Genomic DNA, 17093 nt, shown 5'->3' with positions numbered 1-17093 from the left:
TCCATATTATCCTTGTATTACCAGACTGATGTCGTGTTGTAAACATAGACTGTGTATAAAAATAGACGTAGTCTTCTGGTCGCAAAACAAACCTTTTGACCTCTGTCATGTCAGTTTTTACAACCAGATATCGACAGATGTCACGTGAAACCGGGCACCTATTGGATGATACCAGCTGTCAATCACACAGGTGTCAAATTACAAGTGCTTTGCTTTATTTATGTGCATGTTCCTCTAAATGGGAACATCATTTACAAAACTGACATCATGTTCTATTGGAGGAGACCCGTAACTCCTGTTCCTCGTTGGAATTTATAAATCAAGTGAGAAGTAGGATGATTTTTCTACAGACTGCAACTCAAACAGCAGAGTTTGCCCACTGTTGGCTCATATGCTACTCTTTGGGCTCCACTTTAAAAACTGTAAACTGTAAACGCAGACTTAGTCCATTTTAATATACATTCTATGGCTGAAAAGGATTTTACATGAACATATTTAAACACATAAGTCTTTGTGTAAAAAATGGAAGTAGTCTAGTGCTAGTGATTGCAAATTGAACGGCCCTTTTGTAGCGTCAAAATTTGACTGATGCCATGTAAACCAGGCTCCCTATTGGATGATACCAGCTGTCACTCACACTGGTGTCAATCTACATGTGCTTTGCTTCATAGTCTGATGTCCTGTTCTATTGAAGAAGACCTGGAAGTAGTGATTGAGACCATTTACTCCTCAGTAGCATTGATGTTATAAATCACGTTGGCTCCTTTTCCCATAGACTTGCATTCATTGAAACCAGCAGCGTCGCCTCCAGCGGCTAAACCTACTTTTGAGGCTTCACTTTTTAAACCAGACAACCGAACTGGAAGATTACATCTATTTTTATATACCAAGTTGACCTAATGAGGAGACTTTTTCAAACATCCTGAGCTTTAAAGGTCACACTGTCCTTAGGTCACAGAGTTTAGTGCTTTGGTTTGCCAGAATCCACAGAGGATACAAGTTCGTCTCCTGGCAAACAAGTAAAACACCATTTCGGTGTGAGTCTGTACCAACACTGGTAAAGTCCTTTCCACCCCAGGTAGCCCAAAGCTCCCCCCAGCTGCTGGGAGGGGAACTTTGGAAAGTGTGCGAGCAAACACAGCAGCAGGAGCATCCACACAGCAAGAAGAGTTACACACAGGAGGAAGATAAATCTCAACGGGCCTCCCGGTGATTCCTGCTGGAGCTTCGCTTTAGATATGTGAGCGCCAAAGACTGACAGTTCCTCCACCAGCAGCAGACAGCACAAGCAGAGGATGAGGACGTCCTGCGAAACTTCGTAACCCCTCCACATCATGTTGGCTCTGAGGCAGGAGGCCTTGGTCTGCTCCTCGTGGAGGAGCAGCAGCGGTACACCCGTGGAGCTCTGGGCGTCACCCTGTGCGAGGGCCATGGGTTCATAACAGGTCCCTGTTGCGTCCTCCAGCAGGGTGAGGAGACACTGGCACCCCAACCAGAGCAAACCCACCACCCCTAACCGTGAGAGGTGGCGGAGTGAAAGAGAGAGGGAGCGTCGGGCTGAGAGGGAGAGGAGGAGGATGAAGGAAGCGGTGAAGATCCAGGTCCAACCCCAGGTGGATCTCAGGAACTTCCTGTGATGGAGAGATGAGTTGTGATTATACCTCACCTATGCAAGTGGTATATACAATTTCTGCCAATAAAAACTCTTAAATATTACACATTAAAATCTTTACATTGCATTACATTACATGTCATTTAGCAAACGCTTTTATCCAAAGCGACTTACAATAAGTGTATTTCAACATTTGGGTACAAACAAGAGCTAAAAGTAAGTATCTTTAATCTTTAAAATCCATACTTGAAGGGTGAAGTTGCAAAGTGAAACTAGGTGAAAATCTTTTATCCCATTAAGAGTATAATAGGAGAGGGCTTCAGGCTGCAGGAAACATGAAAAGCCCTACTCAGAGCTAGAGTTTGATTTGATTTTTTCAGTTCATAGAGGGTGATATAGCTCAATGTCATATAAAAAGTTTATTCTATTCGACACTGGACTTTTAAAATGACATTGATTTGCATGAAGCACACTTTTGTTTTGATTGCCCGATATGTGACAAAAATCACATACAGCTGCAATGCATCCTGTAAAAAACAACATCTAATGTGTAATAAATAATAAATAGTAACACATTAAAACTGAAATGTTTTAGTTTCACCCAACTTTACTTAGGATTGAATCCACCACAATGTAAAGCATTGATTACACTGTGACCATTGATAAACTCCCCCTAAATAGCAGAAATATGGTGAAATATTGCAGAACACAATTTCACAGATGACACACAGCTGAAACAACTCTAGATAAAATAAATAAACAAAAACAACATGACAAAAAATGACAGATCTTGTCAGACCTAAGGATCTAAACTGACTATATTCATGTTGTGATGTTGTACAGTGTATCCTCGTGTTGTGAGGACTCAAGAGTGACACACTTATACCTGAAAATCCTGCTCATCTCTGTTTAGTATCAACGTCTCACATCTAGTGTTCTAAAGGCTCCATGAAAGAATACCTGCACGATCACCCATTCACAGCCAAAGAGACAAGTCGACACAGATTCTCACCTGTACAGGTAATGGTGGCTGTTGGCAAAGATGCTGAACTTTGACACCCAGAGACTGAGTGCAGGCCCGAACAGCACCAGCACAGACAGCATGAGGTGAAAATGTCCTTTCACCACTTGACTTCCCAAAACTGTGGCCAGCAGGTTTGTTCCAGACTCCAGGGCAGCATCCAGGACTCTGAGGATGAACTTCCCTGGAAGTGTCAACTCCCTCGCCACGTTGTGTAACTTCTCCAAGGTGACGCCTGCCTGCGCGAGGCCATTCAAGGACGTTCCCGTCTTCAGCTCCATGTTCCTCTGGTCCACTTGTCTTCTCAAGGACACCTCTGGTGATTTTGACAGATTTCTTTTTTGGTGTCCCTGAGTCTGCCTGGCTGTCTTTTGACTGAAAGTCACAGCAGCTCCTGTGTGGGACGTTCCTTCTTTATCACTGTCAGACATGCAGGACGAGCACATGTTTTATAAAAATACAACCCATCTGCTCCTTTACCCTCTGCAGCCCCTCCCTCTGCCCAAACACAGACTAAAAGTGGAGACATGGTTAAAGCTGCTGCTGCTGCTGCTGCTGCTGCTGCTCTGACCCCATTCTTCTCAACAACAATCTGACACCAGTCCAACATGTAAGCTCCCTCCCTCCCTCCCTGACTCGCCTTTATTCCCTACATTCTTCACATCAGCTGCTGGAGCCCATTAGGATACTCAGATTTATTCATTTGTTTTACTGCTGCCAGTCTACATTTGGTTTCATAGACAGCTGCATTTCATCCACAGCATGTTCACTTCTTTTATTTGCATGCCCCAGTCCTCAGGCCAGAGCCTCTTAAAGCTCTCAAATGGAATAAATTTAGTCTTTGCATGAACTTCATGCTCAGAAAAACACTGCTGGAGGACATGTATGCGGAACTCTGTCTCTGCAGATCTAACTTTAATCTCAAGTAGCATCCCAATTTAACACTATAATAGTAACTTGCCATTCTGATGACTGATGACTCCACATTTATTTATTTTTTAAAACACCAAACTACCTTGTTTTCCTTTTGCAGATAATGAAAAACCCTGTGCCTGAGACTTTAATGATCCAATCAGGAGGTTTTTTGGTAGGAAGCAAACCCGTATTAAGCGGGAACAATAAGTGTAATTGAATCCAGACATGCCACTGAATCTCAGTCTAATTTTAGAGCACTTACTGCATTGGTCATCACAACGACCTTTAGGCGACTTTGCTTTGGTTCCCGCAGCAGCTAAAAGTGTCAGCTGTGTGCCATTTGCTCCTGATAAAAGCAGATCTGTCTGTTAGGAGTTTGAAGAAAAAGGAAGCTCATGTGATGTCCATGAGAAGTTTACTTTCACCGTACAAATTATGAAACTGAGGCAATTTTTTTTTTTGCAGATAAAGCTTGAAAGTGATTTTTATTACCATTTCCTTGTGGAATATGTAAATAAAGAATTTATTGCAACTGTAAAATAATCTGAGAGAGATTCTGGCTTTGATAGAAGCACCTGAAAATTGCATGAACAGATCCTCACCCTGCTGCAGTTCTTTACTTTTGTCTTTGTGACTAAACAACTGACAATATTAACTTTTTTTAATTATTATTATTGGCTCAGGGCTTGTATTTACAGAGTTGAGTGCTGATGCAGGATAAGTCTACTTCAGGCCAGGAGTTTCTTCAGACCTGAGACGTCACATGAACATTATTGAGAGACGGGACAGTTATACTAACAGTGTGTGGACAAACCTGGTCAGCAAACAGAGCTGAGCAACAGGAAGTCAGTGGCGGAAACTCAACAAATCTACACGAAAACAGCTTTAGTGTTTGGCAAATAAAGCACTGGGCTGTTTTCTTTCTTTTTTTTGTATATCTTTGAATGTGAATACGACAGCCCCTGAAATTCACATCAGCACGCCAACAACAATCTAAAGACACTCCCTGAACACAACACATCATTAAAATACTATACATTTGTACACAATCATCTGCAGATCCTCCCTGCCATGTCCAACATTGATTCTTATATGGACTAGCATACCATTACATTAAGTAGTTCTGAGCTTTTTTGTAGCTTCAGCAATTTTTTTTCGTTAATTTCAGACCAAATAAAAACCTTTGAATAAAAGAAAAAGATACAAACAAAAAAAAAACATTGTCCGTCTACATGTGCTCTGATCTCAAGGCTATAATGTCTTTCAACTGAGCACAACTGGGTTTATAATTATGATCATTAATATCCAGCATTGATTTGAATAGATATTGAGTCTCTCCCAGACCTTCTGGGCTTAATGTCTTCCTCTGTTTGCACTGCTCTTCCTCTGACATCTCGTCTCTTTTCTCTGGCCGTCAGTCTTTGTCCCTCTTCCTCTCCTCGTCAAAAGGATGTGTTTGTCTGTGCTCCCACATTCGGACCGCTCCGTCCCACTGTGGACAAACAGAGGAGAAGGACAGGGCGATAAACTGTATGTTTCCTGTCTTAAAAACATAGTTAAAAACGTTTTTAATCTATTATTTTGGAGTTTCCACATAAAACCTGAAACTTAAACCAGTGTTAAATATAATAATCTCTCTCACACACACATTTTCTTTTTAAAACAGCTTTTTAAAGGTCTAAAACTACCTCAACTAAAACAAACATTTGAGCTCTTTATCAGAAGTGACCAGAAGTAATGCATTTCACACTCATATACACTATATACACAATGCCGTTGTATACAGGAAGCACAGGAAGCAGATTATCTATTTGCGACTGGTTGCTTAGCTGCAGAGAGATTGAAAAAAAAGCATAAAAAAGCAATAGCTATCTTCTTTTTTGGTTTACAGTATATTCACTAGTGTTAGTCCAGTGAAGCCGATTACGAAGCATTGAGGGTAACAACACCATTGAAGGTCTCTGTTTCTGCCCGTTTGGTGTAAAATACCAAAGAGGTTTCAAAATAAAATGAAGCCAGCACAAACTGTTCCAGAATTCTCAGATTTAGGGGCTTTTATAGATGAATCCACTTTAAAAACAAACAAACACACATAGTGACCCATATTCACAATATAAATCATGCAAAGAGTGAATTAGTGCATATTTTAATGAGTCTGAGTCTTAATTCGTCATTTCTATGGACGAGCAATAACCATGGTGACAGTCGCTTACATTAACTTACAGGAACTGCAACGGGTTTCGGGGGGTGGAGTTCGAAATAACGGAGCGAGAGCGCGAGAGCGAGAGAGAGAGCGAGAGAGCGAGAGAGCGAGAGAGAGAATGTGACTCCAGCTGAGTATTGACATTACTCACAGAGCTGCTCATGATGTTGTCCTCGTACGGGTGCCAGCTGACGTCCCTCACGCAGGCATCATGGCCAGACAGTCTGGAGACCACGCAGCCTGTCAGTACGTCATAAACTGCACACACACAAACACACATTAAAATCAATGTAGGATAATTGAGCTGTGATGCACAAGCACGAACACCGCAGACATTGCATTGCATCATGAGCACCAGCCAATCAAATATTCCAGCACAAGACACCTCCAGCACTCGGTGCTTCTCATATGTGTGAGCTCTCTGTAACAATGACACACATGCACACAGGCACGTGGTGACACTCACTGATGATTTTCCCTGTGGAACAGCCAGAGTAGATGAACCTCTGCCCTGTGCTGAACTCTGGTGAGAAGCGGCAGCGGATGAGGGTGTGGAGAACGCCGTGACCCCGGTAGGTCATCACTGATGTGTCGCCAGTCAGCTTGTGTTTCTTCAGAGCTGAAAGGGAATAAATGGATAAACAGAGAAAAATAAAGACTACTCCCAAGCAGAATTCATGCAGTAATCATATACCTGATGTCAATTTGGTTATTTGTTCTTTCATCTTTACCTCCTCTCCCATTATCCCTCCATATGACCTCTCTTCCCTCCTAACTCACCTCTCTGAGGAACCTGCTGCCAGCGGTAATCCCAGTTTTGATGAGTTACAGCCAGACGGGACGCTGCCAAGCCCTCTTTGGGTGAGAACTTCCTGATGTCCCAGAGCTTGATGCACTGGTCCTTGGAGTTGCTGATCAGATAGCGAGCATCACCCTGGCACAGTCGCAACACGAGGAGGAGGAGGAACCAGATAGTTAAAACCAGAGCATCTGAGGCTGAGGCCACTGTACTGGACTAAAATTACTACTCTGGGGTTAAATTGGGCGTGTAATTAATCACTTTCAGTCAAATCTTTCAAACCTTGCTGTGGATGAAGGTAATGCCGTCTCTGTGTCCAGCCAGCTGTCCGACAGGCTGAGGTCTGTCCTCCCGCAGCGTCCGTCTGTCCCACACCTTGCACAGTGCGTCGTCGCTGCCAGAAAAAAGCAGCTGGGACGAGCCGTCAGCGAACGCGACAGTGTTCACATCATCCTCATGGGCATCGATCTGATGGAGACACAAAAAGCATCATTAAGAGTGTTTGTAGAAGACTGAAATAATTGTTTTTATGGGAAGAAAGCAGCCAGTGCAACAGAGTGACAAACTTCTGAGCTTTATGGCTCAGAAGAATATAGAATAGATATATGTTACAGTACTTGTTAGTTTGGTTTTAGTCTTTTCATGGGATTTGTTAACAGACCTTTAAATCCAGCCACACACACACAAGGATGTTAAAGAAAAGATGGGCAAAATCATTCAGAGCAAATGGCAGACACTGTAATACAGAGGTAATCGAAGGTGTCACATCATGTTGAAGCAGATGGCAGAGGTCAGCGATTGACTTCTTCACAGTGTGTGGTTGTGGGAGTAGGACGGAGGTGGATTTAACCCCACAGTCCGAGTGAAAGAAAGAGCAGGACTCTTTTCTACTGCATTACATACGGCAGGGTGCAGAGTAAAATATCATGTGAGCTCATGCAGGCCTGACCATGGGATGAGGTTAAGCTGAAGTGGCTGTCAAGCAGAAACAAGTACACACAGTCAATGATACAGCAATGCAAGCAAAACGCAAACAAAACTGACCTTCAATGTTCGTTTATTCTGCTCAAGATCAAAAACATAAAGGCAGCCGTCGTTTGCACTGAAAAAACAGGAGACACAGTTAAAAGTAATTCATGTGCTCTTTCTCTAACACTTTCTTGAAATGATTTGTTTGTGGAAAAGGCCTGCACCATGTCTATCTAGCGATCTGATTATAGGCGTAGAAAACATAAAGTATGGTCATACAAACATTCTTGGCAATGTGGCACAAAGATAGTGCCACAGTTAACAGCTAAACTAACAGCTTAGCTTTGTTCGTTACTTTGCTATCGATAGTGTAGAACCAGAAAGACTCGTCCACCCAAGCTCTTAAGTGAACACCTATGCGTTTATATTAAAAGATAGGTCTCTTTTTCAAATTGAAAACGCAAGCTACAAAACGTATTCAACTTGGAACAAACATCCATCAGAAAAAAAACAGCTGCTTGGTTTTACATTTCAGTCCTGATTTCCACACTGCCGTGAAAAACATAAACGTGAAGTGTACTCACCCTCCCAGGACCTCTTTGCCATCTGTGGATGCAGTCAGGGAAAACACACAGAACCTCCTCTCATCTGGACTACAAACACACACAAAAATAGCAACAACAATCTCTATTATATGGTATGTCATACCAACAAAGCTGGTACATATCACCTGTTAAACAATGTGTTTTAAGGGTGTGTGAGTTTACTGGCAGTGATGTCTATGGTGAACAAAAGAACAGACCGAGTGGGAGGGCGAATGTGACAGCGTCATTCATTCAGGTGGTAATGAACACAGGGAATCATAGATTACCTTCTCCATAATGTTATAAGTTACTATGAGGGAAACACTAACTTGAGGTCCAGAGCCTGGTGGTTTTCACTGTCTCCGTCTATACTGCACAAATGAACTGTGGAGAAGACACAGACACACAGAAATAATATATGATTACTGGGCGAGAAAACTACCAAATTATTAGTGTTTTCTGAAGTATTGAGCTTAAAATACTTAACACATTAATCATAATGATTCATCTTAATTTTAAGTAAACTGAACCCAGGACAGTTTTAAGTCAGTGCAATTAAGTGTAATCTTGTTGTGCTGCCATCACAAAGAAGACCTATCATTATTTTTGGTGTTGCTTGTTTACAGCGAAACCAAACAAGTTTAACAATCTGCTGATTCTGTGTGTGATTTCAGCTAGCATGTTAGTGCTCCAGAGTCAGAGGCATGACAGTCATGACAGCTTCCTGATTTGCTATTCTGGGTCTGTAAACACTTCAGCTGTCAGCTTACAGGCAGAAAAACACAACAACCCAAAAACAGTAGTTAATTGAAACTACATCTAAAGGGCTACTCTACTCTGCAGAACAATTTGAATAAAAACTCCCAGATGATGCATAGGAATGTAGATCTATGTCAAATCCTACCCAAGACACACGTCCTGTGTGCAAAAAACCTAAGTTACAAATGCACAAAATAAATGGAGATGAGCAACATACTCGATCCTTTTCAGTGGGTATCCGCCAGCCTAATCCACCTCTCCAGAAAAACAAAACACTGTGATGATTGGGTAACTGCACTGCACCGTATATGACAGGACACAAAGTCTTACTATAGTCAGACCAGCTGGAGTAGAGAAGATGTTGAGAATCAGGAGTGAAGCAAACGTCGAGCACACTCCAGCCAACATCTCGAGCCTTCACTGTTCGCAGTAACTTAAAACGCCCCCTGCTGGTGTCGTACAGGCGGATGTTTTGGTCTGAAAAAGAAAACAAAATATGTCAGTTTAAATACTCCTTTAAATGACGACGACGACAAAAAAATCGCACTTATGACTAGCACTTCATAGTTTGGTTTACTTGAAGCTCTTATTTGTACCCAAATGTTTAAATGCACTTATTGTAAGTTGTTTTGGATAAAAGTGTCTGCTAAATGACATGTAATGTAATGTAATGTAAAATGTCAACATCGCAATAAGAAAGTGAGTGTTTGCTATCAAATGTGACCAAAAACATATAAATAGACATTTTTAAGTAAAATGATGCGGCACTCGATACAAAACACTCGTATGTATGGCCCTTAAGATCTCTTGATCTTAAGGGCCATACATACGAGTGATCTGACTGAGTTCCTCTGGCATCTTGTATGGGATCAGTTGTTTACCTTGGCAGGCAGAGAGGAACATGTTGCCATCCTCACTGTACACTCCACAGAAGGCTTTCTGCTGGTATGTGTCCTTGTATGACACATAGTTTGGTAAATAACTGTGGAAAAAAAACAAGGGTCAATATCAGCTGACAGACAGAAGTTAATGCTTAATCAAGACAGGTTTAAAAAAAAAAAAAAAGTTATTCTGTCTCTGTATCACCTTCTGAAAATGTGGATTCAAATATGAAACTCTTACTGTGTGCGTATACGACTACATTCCCCATGAGAGAAGCTGGAGCCTCTACATCTGCCTAACTCCCTCTAAAATGTGAAGAGAACATTGAGGGAAAAACAATAAATTAGTCAGTAGCCCGAGATTAAAACAAAGATATTTTTCACTGGGTTGCAGATAATGTTGTTAAAAGTCTAGGGATGAAACCGATGAGAACAAATCTACAGCTTGCAATTTATTAGTGCTAGAATTCTGTCAGTTTGTTATTCTGGTGTTTTGTTTGTGTCTCAGTGGTCTGGTCTGACCTCTGTTAGCATGTTGGTGAAACTACGTCGGCCTTTCAGGGAAGATGACGCTGTGGCCAGCAGGATCTGAGTTCTGATCTCACTTTGGTCCACTTCCAGCGTGTCCGGCTGGGTGTCCACTAAAAAGCAGACAAATAGAGTTCATGTATGACAACAAACATCCTGTGAGCCCAAACTGGTGGACCATCCAACAACTGACACACCAATAAGCATGTCTATCAATTACTCTCGAACAAATCAGTAAGCTCGCCAGAGAGTCTGGGAAAGAGGTGTTACCTGGTGGGTTGTAGCGGTCACCCAGCCGACCTTCCCAGGCTCCATCGCTGTCCTCATCAGAGTCAGAGTATGACTGGACCAGCTGCAGCCCTGTGGCTCCACTGCCATGGACCAGTCTGACCTGGCCCCTGCACATCACAAATTCCTCATCAGTTTGACAACCCGAAACAAAACAGAAGTCTAACAATCATATAAGTGCTTGAAATATTAACTACATTAAACAAATTAGTGTTACAATGACAAACCAACCTTAGTCCTACATGGTGAGTAAAACTATTATACAGTGCTGTTTTCAGTAAACACCTCCACTCAACTAGTAAAGGATCAGTGACTCATTCACTCACGGCAGTTGCATGCTAACTGAAGTGGGTAGGAAAAGTGCTACTTAGTCATTTCATTTCAACTTCCTGAAGCTTTTGTGTAACCAATTCTAATGGAGTTTTTTCCAATTCCAAATAATTTTAAAAGAGGAAATTCAATCTCCACCATATTTAGCAGCATGAGAATGTCATGTGAAGTTTCAATAATGTGCTCACTTGGGAGAAAAACACTGACAATTTTCCCTCTACTAAGTCATTTTAATAGACTCTTATAACTGACCAGACAGTTATGAGCACTATTTTCACGTTTTTGAAAACAAAAAGTGTATAAACTTACATATAGATAGTTACATATTATAGTTAAATAAACAAATGTTGGTTACATTCAAACCATTGTCAATTCACCACGGTTCACACAATGCAGTTAGCCCATAAGCTCAACTTTGTGTTTCAAAGCATTTATTATTTTTTTATAATTATTGTTATTATTATTATTATTATCATTATTATTATTATTATTATTATGTATTTTTTTAAGTGTGTGTGTGTGTGTGCACTCATGCAAGTGGTCAAGCAAGAGAGAGAGGTAAGTGCCTCTGATTGTGTGTGAGTTTGTTCGTATTGCACGAGCGAGAGACATCAAGAATGAATTCTGGTTTTGTTGTTTTATTCAGTGAAGTGTTGTTGTCAGTGTCAGAGTGTAGGACAAGTCACCTCCTCAGTAGATAAGCCAGTACTTCAGCTAAGTCGACGTCCTCCTCTGCTGCTGCTGACTGTCTGTCCGCCGTCCTGCGGCTTCTGTTGGGTTCTCCTGCTTCAGGCTGCTCAGCTGGGTTGTCACTGATGGAGTTCCTGCCACCAGACATCCCAGAACTGGACTGAGAGCCCATAGACTGAAGGAGACCTGACGAGACAGTGGTGTGAAGTTATACGACACTGTGCTGTTGGTGGTCAAACACTAATTAGGTAAACATACTGTATATCTGCAATAAGTGAAGCCCGATTTTAGCCCCAATTCACAGTAGGGCAGAGTCTGCACTAGTCACTACTTGGGGATAGTCGGCATGGCTGGTTGGCACAGAAATCTGTTAGTGTGTGAGGGTAACACTCACATGTTTTATATGTTCAGTTGGCTTCAGTTGGTTTGACAAATCAGTCGTTAAATGTGTGATCCCCAGTCTTTCTGTCATTATAAACAAATCTGCTGAAGTCAGTTGGTTAGTGTGTACTCATCTTGAGAGGACAGGAAGTTAAGTTGTGCTGACCTTACACCAAACAACTGATTTCTCAATCACATCAGTCATTTTACAGTAAGTGCAGTATAATCGTGTTTGTTTAGTGTAAGGTGGTTATCAGATCTGTTTAGGTCAGTCTTTTTATAATAATACAATGTTAATAAACATTAAATTCAATTACATTTAATTTGTATATTGCTAAATCACAACATTACACATTACATTATCTCAAGACACTACATAGTGAGTCAGAACCCTTTACAATATTATTGAGAGAAACCCAATAATATTGAAAGAGTTCACACAATCAGCAATAATTAGTAATCAGTGGAGAGGAAAAACTCCCTATTAACAGGAAGAAACCTCTGACAGAACCAGACTCAAAAATGTGCGCCCATCTGCCTCAATCCATTGAGGTGAGAGGAAAAATGGGGGACAGAGGAGAGGTGGGGGAGAAAAAGGGGGGAGGGAAGCAAGGTAGAGCACATATAAGTCGTATCAAGTTATAGCTGTTTGTTATTATTATTATTATTATTATTATTATTATCATTATCCAAACATAGCATAATAAGTAGAGCTGCAGCTTAGGGATGGGAATTGGTATTGGCCCGATACTGGTCAAAATCACTGGGTCGAATAATGGACAGAAATGACTCCGCACAAATATGTTGTTAACAGCTTCATAGTTCATAACTGATCTAAAATGACTGTATCACACTAATATTGGTATCAGTAGATACTTGAGTTTGTGATATCGGTATCAGTATCAGACACAAAAAAGTGGTATAGTCCATCCCTACTACAACTAAAAATTATTTTCATATTTGAACAATCTATTAACCATTGTCATGACAGCATACATATTCTTCATATAAATATGTGTACATATATACTGTATATAATGTAAGTATATCAATATTAGCAAAAAGTATGTAGCTTTAGTCTTGTAAATGTTGGCCCTGCAAAATCCACTGTTTACAAAATCCTAGTCGATGTGTTGTTTGCATATTTATGGTTAACATTAGCAGAAACGGTTAGTGTTGACAGACAGAGACAGCGGCAGAGCTGCTTACCTCCCCTCTCTCTCTCTGTACGCTCGCACTATCTGTTTCGAAGGGCTAGCTGAGGATGCTAACGCTTTAAACATTACCTTCTGACAGTCAAACGACCTTCTCGGTGGCACGTCGGTCCAGCTCGGTGTGTTTGTGGGACAACAGAGCAGTTTGTCATCGGTGGGACGCGGTCCGACAGTGGACGTGTTCGTCAGGAGAGCTGAAGCTGTGACAGCTCGACCAGTGTTATCAGTGAACCAGCAGGGCCACTCTGATAGCCGCCATGTTGTTTACAAACGTACGAAAGAGGAAAAAAAACTGCGTGTGCCCGTTCACTGTCACGTGACACACACTTGTTTTCAAAAATCAAGAAGCTATTTTATTTAATAATTACTTGCTTCACAAACGAGTAAAACTCGTTATTTGGGAATGGTAGTCAGAGATTAAAATCTTACTTTTTATACGATTTATTTTATTATAGTTATTTTTATTTGTAAGTTACATTACATTATGCACTTACTTTAATTAAATGTTGAGTCATATTTAGAAAACCTTGGTGCTTTCTATAATATTATTTAATATTCTTTATTGTTATTACTGTTAGTACATTATTTTTTTCTTATGTGAATATTAATCAAAAGAATTCCAAAATGCCATTTTATATTTTGAATTCCCCTTTTCATTGTGACTTCAATTATGGTGCAATTTTTCCTTTTAGTGTAGGACAGTGGTTCTCAAACTTTTATATGAGAAAATATAGAGCTCTCGAAGTAACACCAAAAACACTTTGAATTACGACAAATATCCCTGAAAAAGAACCATCGAAAATGACACTGTCCAATTTACTCATTATTGACTAACTGAAAAATAATGTAATTAGAAAATTAAAAGAAAACAACAAAATTTGCTTCAAAAAAAGGTAATGTTACAAAATATTTACACTAAATATTCAGGAGAATTACATCAGCAAGGCAGAATTTCACTTAAAACAGTAATACATATATATTATGACAGAGAATTCTAAAATGAATGTTTCAAATTTTGTTTTTAATGATTGTTTATTGCTGGTGAAAGTCTGTGAAAAAAAAAACATCTTTAAGGATGTCATAGCCATTGGCCATTATGGTATTATTAGATCCTCCACATGAGGTGGTGCTGATGAGCCTTCAGTGCAGCATTGATGTTGTAGCCTTCCTTAATGACCCAGGCAATAACTGACACGCTGTTCTGACTTACATGGACTGAACAGAGCAGCCATCGTTAATGTGATCACTAACACCTGTGCTTGTTCTGCTAAAACATGTCAAAATGGCTGCTCATGTCCATGAGGCTGTGCTCACAATAATGTCATATGGAAAACACTGGCATAAAAAAAAAACTAAAAATAAATATATACATATATACAAAAAAAAATATATATATATATATATATTTGTATACATATACAATATGGGCCAAATCAACACAAGCATACATGTTTGTTACATGTCACGTGCAGTCTCTGTTACACATAAATGAGTCCAAATGCAGGTCCCCGGTGCGCATGTGCAATAGTCCAAAAATACTGTTCTGTCTCCGCTTGACTTGCTCCAGATGAAGTCACACCCACAAAAATGAAAGAAACAATGAATAGCATGAGCTGGTCGACAAACCAGCTGCCAGAGACAATAGCCTGCAGTCATCACAAGTGAGTACTTAATCCCAAATGAATGCAAACAGGCAATCGCAGATCCCCCAAAAATACACAATATACATATTCATACACGGAGGCGTGTGTGAGTGATCCAGGATGTAAGAGCAGTGTTTCTGAAACAAGCAAATGTGTGCATGATGTAATGACTCATTTAGAGCCCCATCTGAACATCTAATATCATTCTGAGTTGGTACCCAAATCATGTACAAGGTATGTTTTGTAAATTAATTGCAACTTCTTTTCATTCACATTATTAAAAACATAAATTTGTTCAGGGGACGAAAAATATGACCCATCTGTGGGTCCTGACCCAGTTTTTGGGAATCACTGAGTTATAATTATATTATATACAGCTTATTCAGAACACTGCTGCCCGTCTTCTCACTTAGACCCAAAACGTGGAACACATAACTACACTTCTGAGGTCCTGATACTTTTTTAAATGATTTTAAAATATAGTTAATCTATAAAACAATAAATGGTTTAGGCCTAAAATACATTTCTGACCTGCTGGCTCACTGTGAACCATCCAGAGCATTAAGGTAATGTGGGTCAGGTTTGCTCTGTGTCCCCAGAACCAGGACTAAACATGGGGAAGCTGCCCCAAATATCTGGAACAAACTCCCAGAAGAGTGCAAGTCTGCTAAATCTATTCATTCTTTTAAATCTAGCCTGAAAACCTACCTGTTTAAATAAAAAATAACATTATTATCACAGCTGCACCTCAACCATAACTGCAACTTTAAATTTCTTTTTTCCTTCTTTCTTTTACCTCTCTGTTTTCATTGTAAAGCACTTTGAAATGCCTTGTTGTTGAAATGTGCCTTGTCTTGCCTTACTGTGCAAAAGTCTCAGGGCACCACCAGCGTTGTTGTTTTTACATCTGTCAAATACTGTGATTATTGGCGTTTGGACTGGAACGATGTGACTGAAGGTTTGTCTCATATATGAGCAAACTGTCGGTGTAATAGACCTTTTCCCAGAAGGGAACAAACAGTAACATTAATTATGATTCTACTTCAGTTTTAGTCATGCTATTCTTTAAGTGTAAGGGTAGGTCACACTCACTACTTTTGCACTCTCATTATATTAATTTCAATAACTAATTAAGTAATAAGTAATAATATATAACCAGGATACCATAGTATTCTCAAATGTTTTCTTTTTTCTTATATGCAGATGTTGCACTTGTAGATTTGCATCTAATTTTATTCTGCATCGTGACAATAAAGATCTATTCTTCTTCTCCCTTTAGGGGTTGCCACAGCGGATCATCTGCCTCCGTCTTGTCCTCTCCCTTGTGTCCTCTTCTGTTACAGGGGAGAGGACAAGATGATATAATCAATAATGAAGATCTATTCATTTCTATTCTATTTAAGCACTTCCCAATTTACCTTGTTTTTCCAGACCTAGTGCAATGACTATGTATAGCTATTGTACATAGCTAGAAAACAGGCCCAAGTGTGTGGTGATGTTCTCTAACTACAAACATGATAGACTCTGGTTTGTTTGGGTGCAAAAATGAAACAAACAGAAATGTTAGGGTCAGATGAGTCAGATGAGTGAGTAACAGGTAGTAATCCTATGCAGCCGCAGTCCTGGAAGTAGTTCGGACTCAAGGCTGCTGTTTGTGACGCTGCAACAACATTACCTGTTTTGAGTCCAAACACAGTATGTCACACAGTTTTTCTCACATGTCCTTATCAGCACAACAGGCTATTTCTTCATGTATAAATGTCCACACAGAAAATACATATTTAGAAACAGCTCAGTTTGCTTTTTCAACAGCTGAAAATCCTGTTATCGTGGACAATGATTTCCGCATTTGCACACCATGGGTGTTATGGCGACTGAATAGATAAAATATTGGTTTGCTTGGAAAGGAAATGAGGAAGAAACTTCTATATTAGTGAAATATCCATTATTATTTTATATTCTCCATGTAACTTTTTGTCTTATTATATTAATACAACCTCACAGGGTTTCATTTTGTTATTATAACAAAATTATTTCCTCAGATGTTTAGTAATATTATGATAAATCATTATTGGAGCGACAAGCTGCACCCCAGAATTTTCTGGCTCAACTGACTAGAAATTTGGACTGTAACATGCCCAACATAAGTGCCAAATATGTCTACTTATTTGTGCCACCAACTCACAGGCGGTGGGTGGAGGATGTCGTGTGTGCCATTTTAAACTTGAACAGCTTAAATATACTGTCTACAGCACCACCCAGGATTATTATAAGAC

The 17093-nt window shown here is 40.1% G+C and overlaps 2 protein-coding genes across 2 annotated transcripts; both read right to left on the bottom strand.

The window, feature by feature from the left end:
• Positions 1-230: 230 nt before the first annotated feature.
• Positions 231-3184, bottom strand: LOC122779767 (fat storage-inducing transmembrane protein 1). Its single transcript, XM_044042365.1, has 2 exons — positions 2625-3184; positions 231-1631 (listed from the first exon to the last, which is right to left on the bottom strand). The coding sequence occupies exons 1-2, from the start codon at positions 3077-3079 to the stop codon at positions 962-964; spliced, it is 1125 nt and encodes a 374-aa protein (XP_043898300.1). The 5' UTR covers positions 3080-3184; the 3' UTR covers positions 231-961.
• A 762-nt stretch (positions 3185-3946) lies between these two features.
• Positions 3947-13456, bottom strand: dcaf11 (ddb1 and cul4 associated factor 11). Its single transcript, XM_044041343.1, has 15 exons — positions 13247-13456; positions 11576-11765; positions 10542-10669; positions 10266-10384; positions 9985-10049; positions 9744-9844; positions 9193-9339; positions 8433-8487; positions 8104-8172; positions 7595-7652; positions 6833-7018; positions 6532-6685; positions 6218-6370; positions 5903-6009; positions 3947-5040 (listed from the first exon to the last, which is right to left on the bottom strand). The coding sequence occupies exons 2-15, from the start codon at positions 11749-11751 to the stop codon at positions 4963-4965; spliced, it is 1596 nt and encodes a 531-aa protein (XP_043897278.1). The 5' UTR covers positions 11752-11765; positions 13247-13456; the 3' UTR covers positions 3947-4962.
• Positions 13457-17093: the final 3637 nt, after the last annotated feature.

The sequence above is a fragment of the Solea senegalensis genome, linkage group LG1 (genome assembly GCF_019176455.1).
Source record: "Solea senegalensis isolate Sse05_10M linkage group LG1, IFAPA_SoseM_1, whole genome shotgun sequence".
NCBI lineage: Eukaryota > Metazoa > Chordata > Actinopteri > Pleuronectiformes > Soleidae > Solea > Solea senegalensis.
Note: the sequence above shows the minus strand (reverse complement) of the source record. Positions and strands in the feature narration are given on the sequence as shown.